At 41.6% G+C, this 25,954-nt stretch overlaps 2 protein-coding genes across 2 annotated transcripts in view; both read right to left on the bottom strand.

Moving 5' to 3' along the window:
* Positions 1 to 309: 309 nt before the first annotated feature.
* ppp1cb (protein phosphatase 1, catalytic subunit, beta isozyme) lies at positions 310 to 16,373 on the bottom strand. The gene is made up of 8 exons (XM_060933285.1): positions 16,287 to 16,373; positions 13,950 to 14,081; positions 4,677 to 4,907; positions 4,469 to 4,573; positions 3,673 to 3,744; positions 3,205 to 3,356; positions 2,911 to 3,045; positions 310 to 1,825 (listed from the first exon to the last, which is right to left on the bottom strand). Exons 1-8 carry the CDS (start codon positions 16,336 to 16,338, stop codon positions 1,721 to 1,723), a joined length of 984 nt encoding a protein of 327 aa, XP_060789268.1. The 5' UTR covers positions 16,339 to 16,373; the 3' UTR covers positions 310 to 1,720.
* A 2,423-nt stretch (positions 16,374 to 18,796) lies between these two features.
* plb1 (phospholipase B1) overlaps positions 18,797 to 25,954 on the bottom strand; it is a 120,915-nt gene continuing 113,757 nt past the window's right edge. Inside the window, exons 37-38 of the mRNA XM_060934831.1 lie at positions 24,292 to 24,366; positions 18,797 to 19,048 (exon numbers count right to left, since the gene is read on the bottom strand). Of these exons, the coding sequence (XP_060790814.1) occupies positions 18,797 to 19,048; positions 24,292 to 24,366 (327 nt within the window). The remainder of the gene's footprint in view (positions 19,049 to 24,291; positions 24,367 to 25,954) is intronic.

The raw sequence follows: 25,954 nt of genomic DNA on the forward strand, positions 1-25,954 counted from the left end.
TAAATCTTAACTGTAATCCTTACGAGAGAAAAATCACCACATCAATACTGCGCTTGAGAGACAGAGAGAGAGAGAGAGAGACAGACTCTTGTGGTCTCTTCACTCATTAACATCAAAACTTATTATAAACAGGAAAAAAAGCACTGTGCAAATACAAGCATGTAAGATTTTGTTAACACTTGAATACTTGTCAGTCGAGACTGAACATTGTGCTGGATGTGTTTCTGGAGTAAAGGAGTCAAATTCTTTAAATATTACTTATTTTCCACAGACACGGTGATGGTGCGATTGCATCATTCCTTGCTGATATACACACTGCCCTATTGGCTAAAAGCAGTCACATGACTTCCTGCACTGTATACACAAAAAAAAAAAAAAAAAATGGAGTGACCTGAAAAATATTTTAATCTGGTTTGCTAGAGCTAGCTAAAACAGCTTGGTAATATCACTAATGACTCGAGCAATAAATAAAGCTAGCTTGTGAAAGCTACATCACAAGGTTAAAGGTCATGTAGCTTGGTAGTCATCAAGCTACAAACAAAAGAACGGAGTTTGAGAAACCGAGCGAGATGACGATAGGAATTTCAAAGCTCTCAAGGGTCGACGGTTAGCACCTCCGCCACCTGAAAATCGGATGCAGGGTCACGTAATTGCCATGACAACCTGAGCACGGGGTTATTTACTTGCTTAAGAAGGGTGGGGGCGAAGAGTCTGAGCAGGAACGGTTAGACTATATAAAATTAACGCCGTGTAGAGGAAACAAGTGCGAGACAAACTAAAAGCTAAAATCATCATGTACCTTTTTAGAGGACTACGCTATTGCAAAGTTAGCGATCATCATAAATCACTATTGTTACTGACAGGTTACGGTGTAGTTCAGTGAAGTTACCAATAACAAGGAACACATCCGAGGAAAACGCTGCCTTTTACAAAACTTCCATCTGTTCCGAGTCCCATTTGGTCGCACCATATGATTTAGATCCTCGTCTCAGACGACTTGTCTGTACTCATCATGGCACAACGGATTTGACGTTGGACAGCAAAAACACGTTCTCAGAGTCAGGAATACGATCAAATAATGCTCATTTTTATGCCATGCAGGAGGGGGAAAAAAAGGAAGAAAAAAAAAGGCACAGTTTACAGATTAGGACTCTTTAAATCAGATTAATGACCGTGTCTGTGGAAAATCACTAGCAGAGATAATCTTTACGCGTAGACATGAGATTTTACAGCATGTCATTATGTGTGATGTTCACTTCCTCCTTCACGCGCCCTATCTCTCGGCCTCAGGGTCACTGGTGGAGGATTAAAGTCGTACCGAAGCCTGATCCGATAACGAGGTTGAATTATACTGATAAAGACACATGTTCAGCTTAAAGCCTCCAGTTTCAATTCTTGAATTAAACACCCCATGTAGAAATCACTAACACCGATATTAACGTTAATACTGCATCCGGGGTGGGTGGGTGGGTGTATGCTGGGTGAGCCTCCATTCACATCTGTGTAATTAATATTATTAAAAATAGCACTGAACAGGCAGAGACGTACAGAAAGCGCTTATCACCTGATCACGGCAGAAAAATTATGTACACCAACATTAAGAAAAGTGTAAAGGAGGGGGAGAGGCTGATTGAGAGTAAAGTACCGCCTCCAGGCTGTGGATTTTGAAGAGGGGGTGGGGTGGGGTGCAGGGGCGGTGTGGATGGGCGGGGCAGGCCGCTCACCTCTTCTTCGGGGCCTGTGTGGTGCGGGGAGGTGTGACGGGGCGGCCCGAGTTCACACCTCCGTACTGATACTTAGCCTTCTTCTCTGAGGGCTTCAGGATCTGTGTGCGAAAGAGAAAGGATGGAGAAGACAGACAGAAAGAAGGGAGACGGAGACAGAGAGGATGTAATAAAATGAACCAGACAGTCCAGCAAAAATGTTATAAATTGATTATTTCTCAATTAAGTCACTAATTAAAGATTAAAAAAAGGGGAGAAAGAATCAGCAGGGTTTCTGCAGGCTTGAACAAGTTCAATTTAAGACTTAAGACCATAACAGGTTAAATTTAAGACTTATGCCGCACAAAAAAAAACAAAGAAAATTGGGAGAGCCTGAATTGCTTTCAAAATAAAATTTATTATGATTCACCAATGAACTCATTACATCCCTAGGGTGCGCTCTTGCATTAATGAGGAACTAAGTTGCAGTGGAGCCAAAGACATCCCGCAAATCACTTGAGGATGAGGCATTCGATTCCGTACGGTTTGCGTGTTGTAGCGTTACAGTTCGCACGGAGTTCACTGATACACCGTCTCGAGATGTGCTTGGACCCGACAACGGTGAACAAAATTGAGTGACGGCGTGCGGTTGTTGCAGACTTTTATGGGCAGCTTTCGCGTGCGATTCCGGTGCCTTTACACCCAGGGTGCCGAGTTTGAGTGTTCTTTTGCACAATGTGCAGTACGCCTCAGACGGATTGCTTGGTACACGTTTTAACCAGTCTACGAAATCATTGCGTTCAAGCCAGCAGTCGTTAAACTTGCATTTGCCCATTTTGCTACAAACCGTGACGATCTCCCTCACTTCTTTTAGGCTCTACTGTCTAAATGCGCGCGTACCATGCCCTGCGCATCACCATGCCAACCGGGCTAGACGCCGGATTCCACTGTGTCTCATTTGTAGTTTGCAGCGTAGCCTACTGATACCAAGTAGGCCTAGCCTATATGACTAATTATGAATATCACCAACGCATTTAACAAAAAAAAGCGAATGGGGTAAATGGACATAAGGATTTAAGACTTCACAAAATTACATTCAAGACCTACAATGCAAAATATGCTCGTATTTTAGACTTTTTAAGGCCTTAAATTAGGATTACCAAATTTTAGACTCAAGACTCCGCGGAAACCCTGATGAATGAATTACCTGAAAGGAGCACATGAGGGACTCGTCGACACTCATCATGCCCCCTGCGTTATCAAACTCTCCACAATAATTCGGTGCTGAGAACAAAGTGACCAACTGCCTCTTCGCAAAGAACTCATACCCATCCTCCACCACCTATACCCAAAAAAATAAATAAATTTTAACACATACTCCACCGTATACATCCCCAAACCCCTGCCAATCAGCTGGCACACACACCTGTGACCATCAGAGCTGCTGTTTAATTCGTTTTCTCCATCAGAACTGAGGTATATACACCAGTGAAGAGTTTACCTGGTGCGCTCTACAGATGAGGTCCAGATCGTGGCGGTTGAGGAATTTACTGACCACATCGGCGCCGAAGGTGAAGGAGACACCCCGATCGTTCTCTCCCCAACCCTGCACGTCTTTATCAGGGTCTGACCACAACAAGTCACACAGCAAACCTACACACACAACCTGGTGATTATTAATTCTATACATAAACAGGTTTGTACACAACCCGGGGTATTTAACTTCATTTGTGACCCTGGAGTGGAGATTACAGTTTTAAACACTGCTGATTGGTCACATCAAATGAAAAAGTAATGGAATTAAATTAATGCTAATCCAGCAGTTTAAACTTCCCTTTTGAGCAAGTGTGTTCTTAAACATCATCAAGAGCTTACCTGAGAAAGTTCTCTATTACACATTAACACCTGTTTATCAATTAACTATAAATGGGTGCAGGTAGTGGACTATCGGACTTCACTCCACACACACCTGTATCAGGGACGTCTGTGGGCCTCATGATCCTTCGGATCTGCTCCATGGACTGCAGGTCAGGAGAGAGACCTGAGGAGCAGGAAAAATAAATGATCTGATTATCAAGTGTGATTATCAAGAACACTCTTAATGAGTAACTTCTGAGGAGAGCGTATGTTATAGTCTGAAGGTCGACACAGACAGGCTATACTTTATTAAAAACAAAAGCCCTATTTAGGATTTTGTCTAAAATGCTATATTTACAGTCGAAAGGCAGCTCAGGTCTCAGCTTGGGGTTTTGATAAATGAACGAATGCATGCAAGGACCTTCCTAACAAATAAATGAAATCAAATCTAAAATATATTTCAATACCTGTGCGTGAAAGTTGTGCAGAAATATTTCCAAAAACGTTCAGCCAAAACAAATTCTGCTAGAGTTACGTCTTCCAGTGGCACTGTTCTACGATGATGTTCTTACGTTTATAAAACACCAAATCGACTGAATTACTCAGCCATGTTCACGGTACAGCAGTTACATTTAGCCACGCCCACAGAACACCATAAAAGGAAACGCTTTTCCCAGAAAGCCAAAAAAAAGACCAAGCAGTGAAAGACTGCCAGGACTTTTGCCCTAATTGAACAGCTTGTGTTATTCGTCTTAATTTATGGATCTGTTTCAGTCGTTAATAAGGATTGAATTTGAAACGAGTGACGCTAACTTGAAAGCATAATCCACATAGAATCACAGGTTCGTTTTTTCGTTCACGTAAATCCATTAACATGTTCAAAAAGCATGAATGAGTGAGCGAGCTACCTCCATGGCAGCAGAAAATCTTCTCATCGATGATAGCAGCGATGGGGAGGCAGTTAAAGCAGTCAGTGAAGGTTTTCCACAGCTTTATGTTGAACCTGCGCTTACCTGTGAACATACACAGTGAAAACAGACCTTAATTTAAGGAAAGGAAAAAAAAAAAAAACCCAAAACTGTACCCAAATGGCTATTTGGCCCAAGCTGGACTCACACTCATCGTAGAAGCCGTAGATGCGGTTGATGGAGGCGCACTCGTGGTTGCCCCTGAGTAGGAAGAAGTTCTCAGGGTATTTGATCTTGTAAGCCAGCAGGAGGCAGATGGTCTCGAGAGACTGCTTCCCTCGGTCCACGTAATCGCCCAGGAAGAGATAATTCGCCTCCGGGGGGAAACCACCATATTCAAAGAGCCTCAGCAGGTCAGTGTACTGACCATGGATATCACCTGCAAGGTAACGTGCCATAATTACACACAGTTGGAGGGGGAAAACCCTTTATATATAAAAAAAAAAAAAAAAAAAAAAAAAAAAAAAGCGCTCCTTTTTCTTTACTGCATTGCTACTTGGGTCCAGAAGCTCTCACTCCTGGTCATACCGCATTAAAATAAGAAACTATGAACTTTGCAGGTATTACACTATTGTGTATTGCAGAGACTCTTATCGAAAACCATTTCCAAGATAGATAGAATCCAACCCAGCTACAGTATGACAAGAGCCAACTTCGACTGTGGTACCATTTTGGAAACACATCCAGACAGTTACAGGAGATAAAGAATGTTTGAATGCAAAAACAAGCACCACCGTCATATAGTAAGAAAAACTACATTAAACAAACCTTCATTGCACCAGTAAAAATACTGTGACAAGTTCTGGGATTAGTTCAATGCTCATCCAAAGGTGTACCCAGAAGATCGGTCGATACAGACCCGACCCATCCGTGAGATCAGTTTGACACTGTAAAGGAATACCTGACCCTCAGCCAGAAACACTGGTTCACCAACATGAACATGGAATTAACCCTGGCTTGGAGATCAGGTTGACAATGCTGATGCGGAATGGACCCTCACCCAGAGAACAGGTTGAGGTCAGTGCCATCCTGACCTTTGGACCAAGATTTAAGGGCAGCTACAGCCTGAAGGTTAGAGAAGCAGCCTTGGGCCAAAAAAGGGTTGCTGGGTCGATTCTCAGGACTGACAGGAAAACAGTGAGGAGTTGAGTAAATGAACAGCACTTTCCCCTCCTTCTGCATCGTGGGTGAAGTGCCCTTCAGCAAGGCACCTAACCCTCAACTGCTCCCCAGTCACTACCCACTGCTCTGGTACGTGACTACGTGTGCACTCACTCCCTTGCATGCCTGTGTTCACTGCTTCAGATGGGTTAAATGCAGAGAAGAAATTTCTTTATGCTCAAGTGTACGTGACCAAATAAAGGCTTCTTCTCGTATGCTTGGGTCAACATCAATGAACGCCTGACGTTAGCCTCAAGATGGTATCAACCACAACAGGAACTTAACCCTTGCCCAGAGATGCAGTCAACAATGATCAATCAACAGAACTGAAGCCTAGCACAGGATTGGGTCAGTTACCCATCAACTTTGCTGACCCAAGGATCACAAACATTGAACTAAACTCTCACCATAAGACTAGCTCAAAAAAAAAAAAAGGGCAAGCCACCCTCACCCAGAGTTTGGGTAAAAATATTAATGTGGAACTGCCCCTTGGCCAGAACTAACAGCACCAATGCTAATCTGACTCAGTAAAACAGATATGGAACTGCCAATAGTCTGAAGACTGGGTTAACAGAATGAATGCCAAGATGACCCTTAACCCTTTTTTGAAGCAAGAACATGGACAAGGAAATGACCTTCAACCAGGGACTGGGTCATCAATGCCAATATGGAATTGACCCCTACCTTGATAAGAGGTCAACGTCATTGCAGACCTGGCCCAGACACAAATACTAGCTCAATATTGATGTGGAATTACTGCTCGCCTGGAGATAGGGTCAAGAACTAGTTCTGAGATCAGGTCAACAACACTGTCATTCAAGATCTGGCCCTTACTCAGAGATCAAGTCAACAATTCCCATGAGGATCCAAACCTAACACCAAAGTCCACAAGGAACCTGAAATTTCCCTAGAGATAGGGTTGGGCGGTATTACGGTAAGAAGGTATCCCGAGGTATCCAAAAGTACCAACGGTATCGGTCTCATTACCGTCATTTTAAAAAAAATATATAATATCTAAATAAATATGGAGTACATGAGGTCATAATATAAAATAATAAATTGAAGATCATCCCGAATAACTGTGTGATCGTATTTTCACTAATTCTATCAATTTCCTAAAGAAGTTCTCATCGCGTGCAGGGTTGTTTATGTCGTTACCATGGCAACCCTGCGTGACATTTTGGAGTCTGACAGAAAGCTTCGCAAGAGACTGAGACCGGGGGTGTCATGGCTCAGATGGCTAAGGCACCGTACCATAAATCCGGGGACCCGGGTAAGATTCCGACCCGAGGTCATTTCCCGATCCCGTCTCTCTCTCCCCCGCTCATTTCCTGTCTCTCTATACTGTCCTATCTATTTAAAAAAAAAAAAAAAGACTGAGACCGCGGTTGAAAGATGGCAAGTCAAGATAACGAGTTAGTAGCAAAAAAAAAAAAAAAAAAAATACAACATCGGCAGTGTGGCAGCATTTTGGTTTCAAACCAAACGAAAAATCTAATATGTCCCCTAAGGCACACCATAGCCTGGGGTACTCCACTTCCACGAGATCTCTCCAATGAGTTGTGTTTTGAGTAGGTTACATGAGTAACAACAAGGTAAAATAATATAACGTATGACATTTGGGATGTGGGTAATAAACGTTTGAAATGTCATCTACTGAAGAAACGGAAGAAAACATCGTAGCGTAAACTGTTCGGTTTCTGGTGGGAATTAGCAATGCGCTTGCTATCTTTGTTGGGTGTGTTAAACCGTATGGATTTAAGTGGAATAATTGTAAGGAGTTATGTGATCAAGACAACGTTTTAAGCAAGGTAAGGCCATTTGATTATTAATTTCCCCGCCATGGCATGACATGGGCCCATATGATTTTGCCTTGTGCAGCTACCACGCATTTGAATTAGGTTCGCCTCATTTGCGCTGAAGAATATGGTTTATCGCGCAGTCTAAATGGACTTGGGTGTTGGTTGATTCTTTTTCTTTTTTTTATTTCCCATACTTGAAAGGGTATGATCCTGCTCATCGTGTACTTTTTTTTGATGGAGTAGGTGAAATAGTGCTGCAAATGGCGTTTCAACGCAGACGTGTAAACGACAGTTGAATGCTATTTTCAAGATGAAGGAAGAGTTGCGTGATGCTTTGAAATCTCTCTTAATGCACAAAATTCGCTTTGCTGCTTAATCCATACCACAATGCACATAATTCGCTATGCTGCTTTTAAATAGTACATTTGAGGCATAGGCGCAGGTCTGGACAAGGTCCGCCGGTATAGGACCTTTCACGTTACACAGTAGGCCGAAACAAAATATTTTTTTCTCGGTAATACCGTATACCCCGGGAAAACACAGACAGTTTAAAAGGTATCAAAATTTGGATACCGCCCAACCCTACCTAGAGATTGGCTCAACAACATGAACACTGCTGGTAGATTAGGTCTACCAAGTTGCCCAGTGATCATGTCAACAATGCCAGTGTGGAATTGAGGGCTATTCCAAGTACATGGTTTAGTGACAAACCTGGGTAAGTAGTAAACCTCTGAATAGAAGAGCCCCATGACCGTTCTCGTTGCAAAACAAAGCCATAGAGGTCTTCTACCAAGAGGCTTACCACTTACCCAGGTTTGTCACTAAACCACATACCTGGAATACCCCCTTGAGCCTGGCCTAAACCAAAAGTGTTGAAGTTGACATGAAACATTGCTTGGAGATCATGTCTCTAATAGTGACCTGATAAGCATCTGGAGCTTGGTTAAAACACTGACGTGGATATGAACGTTGGCTCACAACCAAGACTTGGAAACGAACATCACTTAAAAGATATTGGCTGGCACTTTCGTTGAAGTGGCCTTCGTTTGTCACATAACTTGCAGCACAAAGGAATTATTTTCTTTGCATATCCCAGCTTGTTAGAGAGTTGGGGTCAGAGTGTAGGTCCAGCCATGAAACAGTGTCTGAAGCAGAGAGGGTTAAGGGCCTTGCTTAAGGGTCCAACAGTGGCATCTTGACTGTTTGATCAGTAACCCAGAGCCTTAACCATAGAGCCACAACCATAGGGTTGTTGACTGAGTAAATGCTGATTGCATCGGCAGGGTTCTCGTTAAACAAATCAACGATGCGCCAAAAAAAAAAGTGGCTGCTGGCAACATCATTATTTTCTGCTCATTATAGTGCATATGAGATTCCAGGTCCTCAGTTCCCATTGCATTAGTCTTCACACATTTGCCAACCAACTGTTGTTGAATTTGCACTTCCCTCAGTTTTCACACTCAAAGTGGGTCAAACTGAGGAGAGAGAAAAAACAAAAAACTTAAAACTGGTAAAGTGAGGAGGAACAAATGCTTCCAGTTACATAAAAACAGTCAGCTCAAAAAAAACCCAAAAACCCCTAACACCTACAACTATTGTGGACATAGTTTGAGCAGGAATCATTCTGGGTAAATAGAAGATACCACCTTCCCAGTGTAATCAATTACAAATAAACATCTGCTCCATGCTGATTCAGCAGCATTGCAGAGTTACACATCGGACATCTTTGGGTGTTAGGAAGAATGATGACCATTCGTGTCGAGTACAATGAACTCATCATTGCATATCCCAGGTTGTTAGGAAGCTGGGCTCAGAGCACAGGGTCAGCCAAGGTTCTGCACCCACTGGAGCAGAGAAGCTTCAGCATCGGCACTTGAACTCAACTTACGATCAGCAGCCAAAAGCCTCAGTCACTGAACTGCAACCAAATTAATCGTAAAGTTGTTTTCACATTTGCGTATTTATCTTGACTCGGGTCCCTGAATCCAGCATGTTTGTTGAATCTTGTTTTCAAGCCAAGAAAGTGGTCCCAACTGGTCTGGTCCTCCTGAAAACAGTGGTCTGAGGTTTGCTTCAACTGAGCCCCATTACTTGGGGCCTCATTCTGAGTAACATGATTGGTTCTACAGGTCACACTGCTTCCGGTTACTACTTTTGTGAAACCAGGGAAGAGTTATTCGATTACTGATACAGAAGACTCTCACAGTACTGGAGCTCTCATCAGCTCAGCTTCGCAACACAAGGACTTGCACGTGTCTGCATGTGTACGAGATCTTCTCCGTGTCTGCAACTATTCTATTCCTTCACAACATGCCATGCATCCAAAATGCGTTTCTCTTTTTCCAATACTGCATTCACAGCAGCAACGTATGGAATTGCAGCATTGATTCGATTCAGAAGGAATTCTTGTATCTGAACGAGAACCTGTGACTGAGCCCCACCTACAAACAAGACCAGAAATCAGTCCTGAGTGCAGGTTCGAGTATTTGGACCACGTGTGCAAACACGAAAGATGTTTAGAGTCCTGTGAAGACCTTGATGTGAGGTGGATTATCAGGTGTTCACAGCAGAGCAGGATCCTGAGATGTTTTGTGAAGGATCTGCAAGACCAATGAAAACCAACTGAAGGAAAAGTCATTTTGAGTCCGACTCTGAACCATCAGTTTCATCATCCAGGATATCATCACAGACACACCTTCAGTTAGCCAAATACGGGTCATGAAAGCACATCAAACTTTCAGGTTTGTGACAAACAAAGGTCAAAGACGCACAATGTCACCAAGAGTGTGTGGTGTTCGCTGTGCCTGGAAGGATACTGACACAGGCAAGGCTTTTTCCAAAGCTCCTGTCCTCATTAGACTCATATTTATAACTTGCTCTACTTTACACACACAACTCGTTTAAAAAAGTCTTCACACACAGGAAGTGCTGTAGAGGAGATCATGGTATTGCTGTGTTTGAACACACACTAAATATGATGGGGCGAGTCTATAAATAACGTTAGCCATCAAACCATGATGATAACTGTTACTGCATGTTCCTTCTGAGAGAGCGAGAGAGAAACCATGACAGTATTTGTTGTGCGAGAGAGGATCAGGAATCGGATACATTGTGCAGCTGAGCGCTTCACAGAATCCGATATGCAAGTAACGGAACCCTGAACAATATTTGGACTTGTGCACTTAGTGTGTAACAGTCTTTGTTGTGCAAGTGAATCTTGGCACATGCAGGACCTGACTGTGGGTTTGCAGCTGTGTGTGAGGGTGTGTGTGGGCTTCAGGCACTGAAGCAGCGTTTATAAGTGGGAGGATAAACTATTTCTGTACGCTGACTGGGAGGAGTGTGGGTCAGAGTGTGTGTCTCTCTCTCTCTCTCTCTGGTGAAAGTATCCGAGATGAGAAGTCCAGAGAGACTTGAAGGCAAAAGAAGGACAGAGTGTCAAAGACCAGCAAGACATAAGGGGAGAGAGATATTACAGCTAGAACAGAAAAGATGACCTGAACACACTTGGTGCTACTTCACGCTTATGTTCTTCACTTAAGAATCTTATACCCCCTCCACCCCCAATGTTCATCCCTGTTTCTCTTTTTTTTTTCCCTTTAATTCCTTCCTTTTTGGCTCTTTATACTTTACATAAAGCAGTAGGGGTCGACCGATAATCGGCCTGGCCGATATATCGGGCTGATATTCTGCATTTTTAGGGTTATCGGTATCGGCCATAATTTCCACCGATATGCCGATAACATGCCTTTTTGCAGCCATTTCGTTCCTAACGCGACTGTCACTGCACGTCCTTTCCTGCACTCGCCTCTCTGAGTTCAAGAACATGGTCCTGCCCACCACAACATCTGATTTGTTTGGCACAAGAGATATAGCCAATCGACACGTGTAGCTAAACGCTGTGAACTGTTTCAAGGCGGCCGTACGGGCACTCGGGCAGAAGCGGCACAAGGGATACAGCCAATCAACACGCGTAGCTAAACGCTGTGAACTGTTTCAAGGCGGCCGTATGGGCACTCGGGCAGAAGCAGATCCCACTTCAAGGTAAGGACACGCTGCTTTTGCCGCAATAAGTCACAAACGCACAAGTTGCAAAAGCACAACATTATATGTTTACATTCTGCATCTACTACTCGTTAAAATTGTCCGTTTGCATCTGTGTAGCCAGGCAAACTTAGCTTACGGAAGGAAGCACTTGAATTAGCCTACAACCAACTAGTCTCACTGAAACTACATGTGATGCTTCCTTCACTGCAATATAATCCTCCTAAATTGGGAACATTAGGCTTGGGCATTAAAAGCATTAGAATGTAGATGGTTACTTGTTAAGTTGTTACATAATAGGGAGTGATGGCCGACTATGTTTGATTTTACTTTTTAAAAAATGCTGCAGGCAGCTCCCTACACTTGATTTATTTAAAAACTACTTGAAGTTGGTAAGTCTTACTTAGTTCTTAGTGTAAAAGAATCCAGAGTGTATTTTCATTTATTTTCCACTGAAAATGGTGAGCTGTAATATAGTAGGGAGTGATTTTTTTTTTTTATTGGTAAACATTTATTTTATTTTATTTCTCATTTTATTCTAACTAATGTTTAACTTTATTGTACAAATGCTGCTGGCATCTCCCTGCACAAAATTTCATGTTCAATTTTACAATTAAACATACATTTCATGGATATGAAGGTCTGTGTCAGTGTGTGCTATGTTTAATTTCATGTGAATTATAATGTTTACATTTATCGGTTATCGGCATCCCAATTCCATAATAATCGGTATTGGTCCTGAAAAAAACATATCGGTCGATCCCTATAAAACAGTCAGTCAGATTAATCCTGACTTGATCACTGTGGTCCTCCTCTACTGGCACACTCAAAGAACCCCGATCCAAATGAAGAGAAAGCCAAAGTATCTGAAGATACATCATGTTTCTCTAAAGGTACAGATTTCCATAAGTACAATAAAAATGCTCTGAGAACAGTTAAATCCAACACGAACTGGGGTCTGTTCAGATCGCAAATCTCATGTCGACACAGCTGGAACTCTTCACTGGACCACATTCAATCACTGTCAACTAAGAAATTTAAAAACAGCAGTGAAACGCTCCTTCATAGCAAATAATTAGGTTCCCCCCCCATATATTTATTTTCTTGACATTTTTCATCATGTTGACTATATTATTTATTAGAATTACTTACTTTACAGGGTCACAGGCAAGCTGGAGCCTCGATGAGACTTACTTTACTTAAATATAATAAAATGCATATTAAAAAATTACATTTATTTATTAATTTAATACATTTTTCCAGACTAAGGTCTAAAGTCCTTCTGGCACCGTAAGGCGCATTAAGCAGCACTGATCTCCGTTTCCGTAGCCCTCGGCCTCTCGCCTGTTCCAAACCTAGGGTTACAGTGGAGGGCGTGTCCTCTGGCAACCACGTGAGTTTGATTCCCCACTCACATCTGTATTGCAGCGTGCCTTGCCAGACAGCAGTAGGTACCATTTGAGACGGTCTTTGGTATGACCCGACCGCGAGTAGAACTCGATCAGGAGATCGCGAGAGGCGGACACGCTAACCACTAGGCCAACTAAAAAAAAAGTTTTCTGAATCAAGATTCTTCTTCCTAAATTCCTCCTCTCCCCTTTATTCCTTCCCTCCATCAACATGAACACTTTCCAAAGCAAATCTTATGATTAAAGAATTATTCGACATGATCACCCCAAAGATTTAGCTTTCTTTCATTTTTCTAAGGTTTCCTTAAACACAAACTCCATCCATTTCTATTCACACGAAAAAAATAAAAGAAAATAATAATAAAAGTTTAGATTAGACCAGTAATATAAAATGCAACATTTAACATTTCTGTGCAGTCTAAGGGCCTCTGCATGCTCTTGCGACAAGGCTTTCGCAGATAGCTTTTCGCAGACAGTTGTAATTTATCGTTGAGTGGGGAGTAATAGGCGTGCGCGATGTTATTCACCGCCACAACGCAAGGGGGCGCGAAGTCGCGAAATCGCTAGGAGTAGTTGGTGGGTGTGGTTAGTGGAGTGTTTATCCTCCGGTTACTTATAATGACTAGAACTGGAGTCGTATAGATGTCCGTACTTCCTCACTTCCTCGATCAACCGCTCTTCGTGCTGCTCCATCTTCGCTCGTGTTTTTAAAAATGGACCAATCAGAGCCCTCTTGTCTGCGAGGCTTCTGCGGTGGTCACAATTTTTGGGAGGTGCGCGCAGAGCGTCGGGGGGGGGCTACGCAGATGCCATCTGCGATGCCATCTGTGAGGACTGGGTTGTCAGCATAAATTGGCCTTAAATGGTTAAAAACTTTAAAACATTATACTTTTTTAAAAAAAAAAAGTTTTTCCTGCTCTGTGCAACCCTGATAAATGGTGAGTGAAGAAACAGAGAAAGAAAGGAGGGAGGAGGATGAAGAGGTGGAAGAGTTGGCAGCCGTACCGCAGATTTTGAGCGGCGCCTCGAGCTCCAGCAGGATGGGCTGACTGAGGAAGATCTCTCTGGATTTAATGCACAGACCTCGAACCTCAGCCTCCGTCATCTGGACGATCTTCCCCGGGCGGCATCCTCGCACTGAGAAAGAGAAGAAAGAACACACGGATCCATGATCACGACTGTTATCACCAATAATCATTAGTGGCTCAGACCCAAAGCGAAGCAGTGAATTATTAACGACTCGCTTCTGATTGGTCACAGGGTGTCAATTAACACCATTCCAACAAGTTACCGTTTCTATAGTACGGTCTCAGGGGCGGATCTAGAAAAATATTTATGGGGTGGCAAGAGGGGGGCAGGAATTTTTGAGGGGTGGCAACGTATTACAGACGTGTATATATACTGAATTTAAAAATCACACAGTTATCACAGTTTGATGACAAATAGTATGACGAAGAACACACATTCTCAGATGAGGTCTATACCGTTTCTGGACAGTTTTATACTGTATATGCAAAAGAACAGACACTAAAAAACAACAACACTGCTTCAAGTTCAGCATGATTTAAACCATTTACACCAGTGTCACATTTTATAGTTTTTTTCCCCTCACGCTTTGTAAAGGCTCAGCAGTGAGCATAACATGAACTTGTCATGATTCAAAGTAACTTTACAATGTTTTCCTTGACAGACGTTGAATCAATATTAACTTTCGTGGCCGACTTGACACAAAACTAATGTCAGACTTAGCTAACATTACATGTATAGTTAGCTAAATAACATTCTCCAACCTGATTCTTATCCTCTCAAAATCAGCATCGCAACTATGCTCGCACTGTTCATTCATTATAATTTCATTTCTTGATAGATAGTTAATCAGCTTTTACCCCTTTCCTCCCGTGTCTCCTTTCCTCGCGACTCCCGGCTCCCTCGCTTCATGCCTTTCAATTTTCCAAAACAACCAATCTCTGGTGTTATCTCGTGCTGCATTCGCCGCAGTCGGACATTAGAAATTCGCGCACGTAAATGTCAAATTGGCCGTAATTTTTCTTTGAATTTGTCGCTGCCAATTGGGGTGGCAAGGCTTTCTTTTAGGGTGGCATTTGCCACCTTATGCCACCCTGGTAGAGCCACCCATGTATGGTCTCATTCAGAAGGACTACATGTGTTAAACACAGTTAATTATCCTCTCCAGGTGGAAGGAGTCTCTCGTCCCTGGAACTTTAAGCGATTAGACATTTCTACACCAGAGAGATTTATTTTTGTGCCTTTCCCCCTCTTATTAAAGAAAAAAAACAAAGAGGCTGGTGAGGGAAAGAGCGTTTATAGCTGCTTTAATGTTAGTGTATGCAAGAGGAATGAAAAAAAATAATTCCACTGCATGGTGGGAACAGGAACTCTGCTTCACCACACCGGTGATGATTTTACTATAAAATCACACAACACAGAGTGTTTTATTCCCATTACTTGGAAGATGATGAAGAGAGAAAATGCTGAAGAGATGGATTTGGTTTTGAGATGCAGTAAGAGCCGGGAGCAAATCCAGAGTTTACTAATAAGAGGATTTTGAGTACCAGTACTTAAAGAACCCTCCCAGTGTGTGTTTTAATGTCATTAGAATTAAGAGGATCAGGGAAATACTGAGAAAAACACCATATGTATTGTGTGGACAGTCCAAAACATATGACTGACTGACACACTGCACACACACTGCACACACCAGTAAGCCATTAACCCTGGCTGCTTCTCCTCTCCGTGCAGCGTTCACTTGCGACACGATTTTGTGTTGCATTGAGTTTCGAAGCAGCGTCTCTCACACACAGGTTAGACACAATAATAATTAGCCGCATCTGAGACAAACAGATGAGCTTTCAGAATCACACACACGAAAACCACGAAGATAAAACAATATTTTCACCGAAATACTCATATTTCCGCATTAACATTAAATAAAATCACATTAAATACCCTATTAAAACTCAATACTCTTCCGAACCAAGCCACAAAGCAAAGGCGGAGCTAATTCACAACCATTACCCGGTCACTTACACTCACCAACACGCCATTAATATTATTTTAATCACTTAATTAGCCAGTGTGGAGAATAAACCGCGACTCTAATACCCATCCCAGAACGCTGCTGTTAAGAGAACTAACGCTGCTGTTAGTAAACATTAGCGGCCGGACGCGCGAGCTAGCGGAGCTGACTAGCCGTTAGCACGACGCACTGACTGGAAAATAAATAAAAATACTGCACAGGGCAGAAATCAGACAAACAAATGGGCATCAAATTAATTAAGAGTAAATAAATAAAAAATGATCAACCAGCAAGAGAGACATTACCTTCCAGGAGTCGAGAGATGAGGCTGTCTACGTTGAGTTCACCCTCCGCCATCTTCTCTACTGAACTTTAGCGCTGCAATACGACACGGACCGCTAGAGGGCGCTGAGAGTGCAGCATTTATCTAGTTTTTAATTCAGTGACCGCTAGAGGGCGCTGAGAGTGCAGCATTTATCTAGTTTTATTCAGTGACCGCTAGAGGGCGCTGAGAGTGCAGCATTTATCTAGTTTTATTCAGTGACCGCTAGAGGGCGCTGAGAGTGCAGCATTTATCTAGTTTTTAATTCAGTGACCGCTAGAGGGCGCTGAGAGTGCAGCATTTATCTAGTTTTTATTCAGTGACCGCTAGACTGCTTATTTGCTTCGTGTGTACATACGAGTGTTTAGTCTATGTCTAGTTCTTATCGAGTTTTTATACTGTTTGTGTTGTTTATTTCAATTATTCTATTTTTTTATTTATGTGTTTAGTCTATGTCCAGTTCTTATCTAGAGTGTTTATACTGTTTGTGTTGTTTATTCAATTATTCTATTTTTTATTTATTGCATTGCCTGTTTGCACTGTGGGTCAGAGACGACTGTAATTTCATCTGTGCTGTATGTCGAGCATGTATAGCATATTTGACAATAAAGTTGACTTGACTTGACGAGAGGACGCCAAGAGTGCAGCATTTAACTAGTTTTTATTCCGTTACCGCTAGAGGGCGCCGAAAATGCAGTATTTATCTAGTTTTCATTCCGTGGCCGCGAGAGGGCGCCGAGAGTGCAGCGTTTAGCTCGTGTTTTCAGTGACCGCTAGAGGGCGCCATTAATACAATAATGCAATGTAATAATATGATCAAATGTAATAATAATAATAATAATAATAATAGGTGGACAAAGTACTGAGAAATACTTATACTTAAATAAAAGTATAAAAAGTGTAATTATCCTGCAAAAAAGGGACTCAAGTTAAAATAAAAATGTTGCTAATTTTACAAATAGACAAGTAAACATTAAATATATTTAACTGATGATATTAAGGTGATGATACACGAGGCAACTTTTTGGGCAATGTTGCCAGCGATGGGCCACCAGGTGAGACACAGGGCAACTAATTAGGGCAACAGACAATTTGCAACAACCAATCAGATAAAAGCAAATCTATTGCCAGGGAGACAGACACCACAAAGATAGACACTGAAACATTTGTCACTTTTATCTTGGCTTCAGCCTTTATTTCGCTCAAATAAGCATCACTTCTGGAACAAAACTGAATAGATACTCTGGTCAAAAGATAATTTGCCATTATTTTAAAATTTTTAGTCAAAATAATCATATTATTATGTTAATACTCTTAAGTTCCATTCTTATTCTATTTTATAAATTACATACATGGCCTGTGTTTTTACTTTTTTATTTTATTATTATATTTTATACTTTTATTGCACTCTATTTCTTTTTGCTACTGTCTATTCCTGATTCTTCCTATCTGTGAGCTGCTGGCACATGTAAATTTCCCCACTGAAGAATGAATAAAGTTCATCTTATCTTAATAATAAACACTTTTAAATCTCTTCAAAAATGCTACTAGCCTCAATCACATATGCTAATAACTGACATATACATCACAAAGAACACAATGGCAAAAACATAATCTTTAATTCTCATCTCAGCAAGAAAGACAAAAGAACATGGAGCAGGAGGTGGATGCTGAGGAGGAAAAGGGGCTGACAGAGCTCCTAGAAGGCTATATTTTTTAGATCCCAAAGTTTGTACAAGTAGATGCGCTCTATATGTGTTATTTTTGTCTGAATGATAACGAGATCTTTTCTGGGCAACAACAGTCTATGCAGTGTTTGCTAATCAATCAATCAATCAATCAATCAATCAATCAATCAATCTTTCTCCTACATATTGTATGATTTAGTTGCTATGAAATGTAAATCCTTTAAATTAATATATTTTAAAATTAAATCCATGACATAATGAAAGGGACATTGCTGCTTTATCACTGACTGTCCATATAATTAAACATAATTCCACTAAATATTAATTTCCTTCAATTTTCTGTCTAAATATATGTTAATGTAACTTACTTTTCCACTGTCAGTGTAATCTCAAAATTCTTTGAATTTGCTGACACCTGCTGGTCAATGCGTAGAATTACAGCAGATCTCACATTTCTTGTTTTATTCCTCTGAGGCTCATTTCTGCAGTCCACTGTCTACGTTTCCTCTCTCCCACTCTGTAACACACCTTATACACACAGGTAACATCACAGAGTACCTGGTGCAGGTGTGTTAGGTGCTGGGATCAAGGAAATCAAAAGCAGCTGTGGATTTTGAGGACTAGTTTGAGAAACTGATTTCAGGAAAGTGATCAAGATGACAATCATCACAATAAACACACAAAGAGACCTATTATAGCTCACTTTAATTAACAATTTTAAAAATAATTCTTTATTTAATATGTAATAAACCACATGGGTATTGTGTATTTCAGAATAGAATTGGGTGCCAGTTGTGTTTGTATATTAAAGTTTGCTTTCGAAACCCTGCATCTTAACAGAGCTGAGTTTGTCGCTGATCCTCCTCTTCCTCCGCTCGTAGCAGGACATCGTGAACCAGGCCAAGACTCCGCCCACTAGAGCTCCAGAGATGGTCAACAGCACAGTGACCCACAATGCCACTGAGCCCTGGGGGCTTTTGGGAAGTGGAGTGGGCACTACTGGGTCAACGGGCTCAGAGCTAAAACTGTTTACTTGGGTAAAGATGAAGGGATGATCCTGAAAGAGAGAGAGAGAGATCAACAGATAGATAGATAGATAGATAGATAGACAAGGATGGAGAGAGAGATCCACAAAGAGATGGACCAACAGACAAAGATAAAGACACACAAAGACAGGGATAGATAGACAGACAGACAGACAGATAGATAGACAGACAGACAGACAGACAGATAGAACCCCGATTCCAAAAAAGTTGGGACAAAGTACAAATTGTAAATAAAAACGGAATGCAATAATTTACAAATCTCAAAAACTGATATTGTATTCACAATAGAACATAGACAACATATCAAATGTTGAAAGTGAGACATTTTGAAATTTCATGCCAAATATTGGCTCATTTGAAATTTCATGACAGCAACACATCTCAAAAAAGTTGGGACAGGGGCAATAAGAGGCTGGAAAAGTTAAAGGTACAAAAAAGGAACAGCTGGAGGACCAAATTGCAACTCATTAGGTCAATTGGCAATAGGTCATTAACATGACTGGGTATAAAAAGAGCATCTTGGAGTGGCAGCGGCTCTCAGAAGTAAAGATGGGAAGAGGATCACCAATCCCCCTAATTCTGCACCGACAAATAGTGGAGCAATATCAGAAAGGAGTTCGACAGTGTAAAATTGCAAAGAGTTTGAACACATCATCATCTACAGTGCATAATATCATCAAAAGATTCAGAGAATCTGGAAGAATCTCTGTGCGTAAGGGTCAAAGCCGGAAAACCATACTGGGTGCCCGTGATCTTCGGGCCCTTAGACGGCACTACATCACATACAGGCATGCTTCTGTATTGGAAATCACAAAATGGGCTCAGGGATATTTCCAGAGAACATTATCTGAGAACACAATTCACTGTGCCATCCGCCGTTGCCAGCTAAAACTCTATAGTTCAAAGAAGAAGCCGTATCTAAACATGATCCAGAAGCGCAGACGTCTTCTCTGGGCCAAGGCTCATTTAAAATGGACTGTGGCAAAGTGGAAAACTGTTCTGTGGTCAGACGAATCAAAATTTGAAGTTCTTTATGGAAATCAGGGACGCCGTGTCATTTGGACTAAAGAGGAGAAGGACGACCCAAGTTGTTATCAGCGCTCAGTTCAGAAGCCTGCATCTCTGATGGTATGGGGTTGCATTAGTGCATGTGGCATGTGGCAAAGATACCATCAATGCTGAAAGGTATATCCAGGTTCTAGAGCAACATATGCTCCCATCCAGACGACGTCTCTTTCAGGGAAGACCTTGCATTTTCCAACATGACAATGGCAAATCACATACTGCATCAATTACAGCATCATGGCTGCGTAGAAGAAGGGTCCGGGTACTGAACTGGCCAGCCTGCAGTCCAGATCTTTCACCCATAGAAAACATTTGGCGCATCATAAAATGGAAGATACGACAAAAAAGACCTAAGACAGTTGAGCAACTAGAATCCTACATTAGACAAGAATGGGTTAACATTCCTATCCCTAAACTTGAGCAACTTGTCTCCTCAGTCCCCAGACGTTTACAGACTGTTGTAAAGAGAAAAGGGGATGTCTCACAGTGGTAAACATGGCCTTGTCCCAACTTTTTTGAGATGTATTGTTGTCATGAAATTTAAAATCACCTAATTTTTCTCTTTAAATAATACATTTTCTCAGTTTAAACATTTGATATGTCATCTATGTTCTATTCTGAATAAAATATGGAATTTTGAAACTTCCACATCATTGCATTCCGTTTTTATTTACAACTTGTACTTTGTCCCAACTTTTTTGGAATCGGGGTTGTAGAATAGCAAGACAGTAGGATTAAAAAATGTGTATCAAATGCAAAAATGTAGAATAAATTATACACATTAACGCTGCTCTCTGTCTGTCTGTCTGTCTGTCTGTCTGTCCATCCCTGTCTGTCTGTCTCTCTCTCTCTCTCTATCTCAGAGGCGGGAGCAGGAAGTTTTGGATGGGGTGTGATGTGTCGGATGCCAAAGGTGCACCAAATCTAGGGGAGTCCAGGGGCATGCCCCCTCCCGGGAAATTTTGGAATTTTTAACCCTCTAAAACGCTATTTCCCGCATTTTGAGAGGCAATTTTTGGTGGAGTAAAGCTAAGTTTAATGTCTCTATTAGAGTACATTTCGTCCATGTATTTTTTCTATATGAAGCAGAACCAATGATACTATAACGTAATTATGTCTATTTAGTATCATTGAGAGGATAACACCCTCTTACCATGGGTTGCTGTCAACACGTATCATGACAAAACTTCACACAGTGCTAGTCAAATATTTCAATGATTAGGTCAAATAGCCTTGGAAAATTTGAATAAACACGTAATAGTACCTAAAAACTGATCACATCTCTCGGCAATCCTGTTTTGACCGAGGAATAAGCCTGTGAAAGTAATATTCCTGATCCTTCAAGGACCGCTGTTAGCTCCCAGGAAATCCAACTGACTAGTAATGACCAGTCGTGACCCCAGATCGGGTGTGAATGAATGTTTTTTTCTGTTTGTTGCATATTTTTCAAATCAAAACTGTGTGATATTGGTGTATTGAGGCATGTATGAATGACATATGGGGCTGTATCAGTAAATTGGAAAAACTACATTCCTTTAGTTTTCTCATGGATTCCCCACACACACACAACCACACACACAAAAACAAAACGTGAGAAAATTTGTCCTCAATGTCCTTGTTGAATTAAAAAGCTAATAGATTTATATACCTGCTCAGCTACGTGGTATAAAGCAAGAGCATGAATAACTGTCTTTCCTTTAGTCTTCAGTGTGAGTAAACAGTCATTCATTTCTTGGTTTGCGACATTTGACTTGGGATGTTAAAAAAATTTATACTGAAAACTTACCTCGTTATCATCAAGCAACTTGGGTGCCTTTGTCAAACCCAAAAAGTTCGCAATGGATATTTGTCTGAAACTCCTCTTCATACTGATTTTCGGTGAGTGGTCAGGGCAGCAAGCGAATTCATGTAGATCTAGAGCAGCATCAAGTTTTTGGGTGCCCAAAACTGCTTGTACACCTCGTGAACGCTATCTAGCCACCCAGACAGGACACGACTTATCAGTCAGATACAAATGCAGCAACACTGTCATAGCCTTGCTGTCACAGGGTCCCCGCTTTGGCACGAGTACCCAAGGAAACCAGACATGTCTAGACAGTTGCCAGAGCAACGGGTTAATTAGTCCACAGAATATTTATAAATTAGCTTGTCTACTAAAAGTGATGGGTTTTGCAGTTCTGCATAAGCCAAATAAGGAAAATCCTGGAAAGTGGAGGCAATCGGTGACATCAGGGCCAGGCTAATTTGCATTGTTTTTGGTGCGAATGGGTGATACTAACCTACAGTACAAAGGGATGCTGCCAGGGTGCCAAGATGAAGGGATGCAGTGGGATTTAATAAGGGAAAACAAAGGTGTGCAGCGGGCTGTTTATTCACACTACTATCTGCTTTTCTTCCTTGTGTAGGTAACACAGTCCGTCTAAGAACTACAACTCCCATCAACTCACTTCCGCGTTGACCTACGTCACGCCTGGGCGGGATCACCTACGTCACATCCTCCATGATCCCATAAGTAACCCGGAAACTTCCAACTCGGCCTCTTTGGTGCTGTGAACCTCATCGCAACCGGCACGTTCTACAGAGATAAAGAGGCCGCTCACCAGAGCATCCAAGATACAGACGTCTTTCTCCCGAGAAAAACGATTCAGTACGGTTTTTGTTTACCATTGGCCACGGTAGAACTACTTAAATCGTGCTATCTCTCTCTCTCGGTTGAGCTACAGCCGGTTTGTTTGTCTATTATCAGTAATGTTACAAGACTGCCGCCCAAGCAGTTTAATTAAAAGTTAGAAGCGACCGGATTCCTTCTAACTAAAAGCGCTGTGCACATTGTTTGATCAGAGACTTCTTCTCCACGAACTACGAAGCGTTCGGACCAAGAAATCCTCTGCTTTCCACGGAAGCGACCCACGTGCTCCTGTGGACTCCAAAAGTCTCGGAACATCTCTGCGTAATCTTGCATAGGAGCAAGATACTAAGTAAGACTGGCATTTTTGGGCAGAAAATAGTCTTAGGAATTAGCTTTATGAAGTAGTGTGAATTTAAACTCAGGAATTGTTTAATTGTGCACACTGGTTTTGTGTTCTACATTGTTCTATGTTCTCTCAGTTGTCTTAAAAGATAAAGTCGTGCATGCTCTCTTCTATCCTTACTAACATCCTTGATTTCCTTATTACACATATTTTGACCTCATCAAGGTTTCAGTGGATTTAGGAATGTTATAAGCTAGTGAATTAGCAAATCTGAGCTAATCCTTTGTTCTCAAACCCCACGTGGTGACACCCCCCCTTTGTTCTCCTCAAATCCCACGTGGTGACCCCCACACCTCAGATAACACACACACACACACACTCTCCCTCCCTCTCTCTCACACACACACACACACACACACACACACACACACACACACACCGTTTATGCTTGCTTATATGTATATATCTGCTTACTTTATTGAATGTACATCATTGTTATAATAAATTAAATTATTCTGTTAAACTGTGTCTGTTGTTGTACCGATATTTTTGAAATCACACAATCTCAAAGAATTCCAAGGTCCATATGAGTTGTGTAAGTTGTGCAATTGTGTGAGTTGTGTAAGTAAGTGATCCATTATTGCTGCATTGGTAGTAATTAACTAATTTGGAATATACCATAATTTAGCTGTTTGATAATTTATTATTAAGCACCAAAATTAAAGGTATTATTAATGAGACTGATTTAATGAGATTGATCTAATGATTTAATGAGACTGATTTAATGAGATTGATCACTTAATTACAAATTGCACCTACACTTGTAAACAGTCAAAGGACTCCCATTGTAACGTGGGGGGGGCGCACAGCCCACCCAACATAATTTTAGGGGGGGCAGGGGGAGTGACTGCCGCCTCATCTATCTATCTATCTATCTATCTATCTATCTATCTATCTATCTATCTATCTATCTATCTGTAGTGAATCTAAAGGACTTGTTGATTTCACCTTTCAATTGTTTTTCATTAATCTGTTCTTTATGGGAAATATAATCTGACTATCTGTACATCACTGCTTTCACAAATGTCCTCTCCACTCAAATTCCCTCTGCTTTTAGTTTCCTGTCTTCACACACACCTCTGCTGTATCTTGTACATATAACCATTTCAACAAAATGCTATTTTCTTGTGTGTGTGTGTGTGTGTGTGTGTGTGTACCTCTGAGGGACAGAGTATCTTGCTGCGGTCGTGTGTGAAGTTGTTGTATGTCTGTTTGCTGCCCACTGGCTCCAACTGGCACAGAAGAGAAAGGAAAAGATGAAATGAAAGGTGCAGTCAGATGATTAATAATAATAATAATAATAATAATAATGCTGGCGGCACAGTGGTGTAGTGGTTAGCGCTGTCGCCTCACAGCAAGAAGGTCCGGGTTCGAGTCCCGTGGCCGGCGAGGGCCTTTCTGTGTGGAGTTTGCATGTTCTCCCCGTGTCCGCGTGGGTTTCCTCCGGGTGCTCCGGTTTCCCCCACAGTCCAAAGACATGCAGGTTAGGTTAACTGGTGACTCTAAATTGACCGTAGGTGTGAATGTGAGTGCAAATGGTTGTCTGTGTCTATGTGTCAGCCCTGTGATGACCTGGCGACTTGTCCAGGGTGTACCCCGCCTTTCGCCCGTAGTCAGCTGGGATAGGCTCCAGCTTGCCTGCGACCCTGTAGAACAGGATAAAGCGGCTACAGATAATGAGATGAGATGAGAAAATTCAGTTTATATGAACCAATGACTGTAAAGTGAAGCCAAAGCATCTCTAATGCCCTCTAGTGGCTGTCTGTAGTACAGTTTTTAACCCTGCCCATTCCATTCCCATGTTAGTGAATGGAGATTTAGCTAAACTTCCATTTTTATTTCCATTTCATTCCATTCCATTTCTGTTCAGTTGAGCTTGATCTCTCCCCCAATATTTTTTCCTTATATGTGCTTTATAGGAGATATTTGGTGCTAAATGAGGTGTGGCCAGGCTTGTAGTACTTCAGTCCAGGACTCGGACTCGAGTCCGACTCGTGCCCTAATTTTAAGGACTTGTGACTTGACTTGGACTTGAGCACTGATGACTCGGACTTGGACTCATACATTAACTGCATTTGGACTCGTAAATTGGATACAAGGACTTAGATTTTTTCTTTATTTTTTGTAACATGCCATAATAATTTGGCATAAGATATTTATATCTACATTAATTTTTGTACGAATTTCATGCAAGAGTGTCACACCTGTGTGCCTTGGCACGTGCACCAGATAGACTCTCAGGTGCTATCCAGACAGTGCACGTGCCAAGCGAACTCTCGAGTGTGCCGTAAACGATTTCACATAAAGGCAGCAACAGACACCATCAAATGGTGCGGCTGGAGTCTTGTTCTCAGACTCGACTCGGATCAGTAATGGATTTGACTCGAGATTTTCTTTAATGACTTGGACTTGACTTGGACTTGAACACTGGGGACTTGAGACTGGACTTGGGCTCGAAGTTTAGTGACTCAACTACAACACTGGATGTGGCTAATGAGGTGACTCATGACTTAGGAGCCTCATGAACACACACACACACACACACACACACAGAACTGAATCTATTGGCAGTTTTGTAGCAAAGTCATGTATCAGTGCAGGATGAAAATCATGGAGAGACGCGATTTTTTTCTCCAAAAAAATAATTTGAGTGTATATGTTGACTGCTGTTTATATTTTCAGCAGTTTTTACATTCACTACTTACAGTATACTTAGACTGCTTTGATTTAAATGATGGATAATGCCAGCTCACTAGCGAAAGCTCAGTCAGTCATGAACCAAAGATCTAAAATGTAAAATTCCTCACAATAGTAAAACTA

The sequence above is a fragment of the Neoarius graeffei genome, chromosome 11 (assembly GCF_027579695.1).
Source record: "Neoarius graeffei isolate fNeoGra1 chromosome 11, fNeoGra1.pri, whole genome shotgun sequence".
NCBI lineage: Eukaryota > Metazoa > Chordata > Actinopteri > Siluriformes > Ariidae > Neoarius > Neoarius graeffei.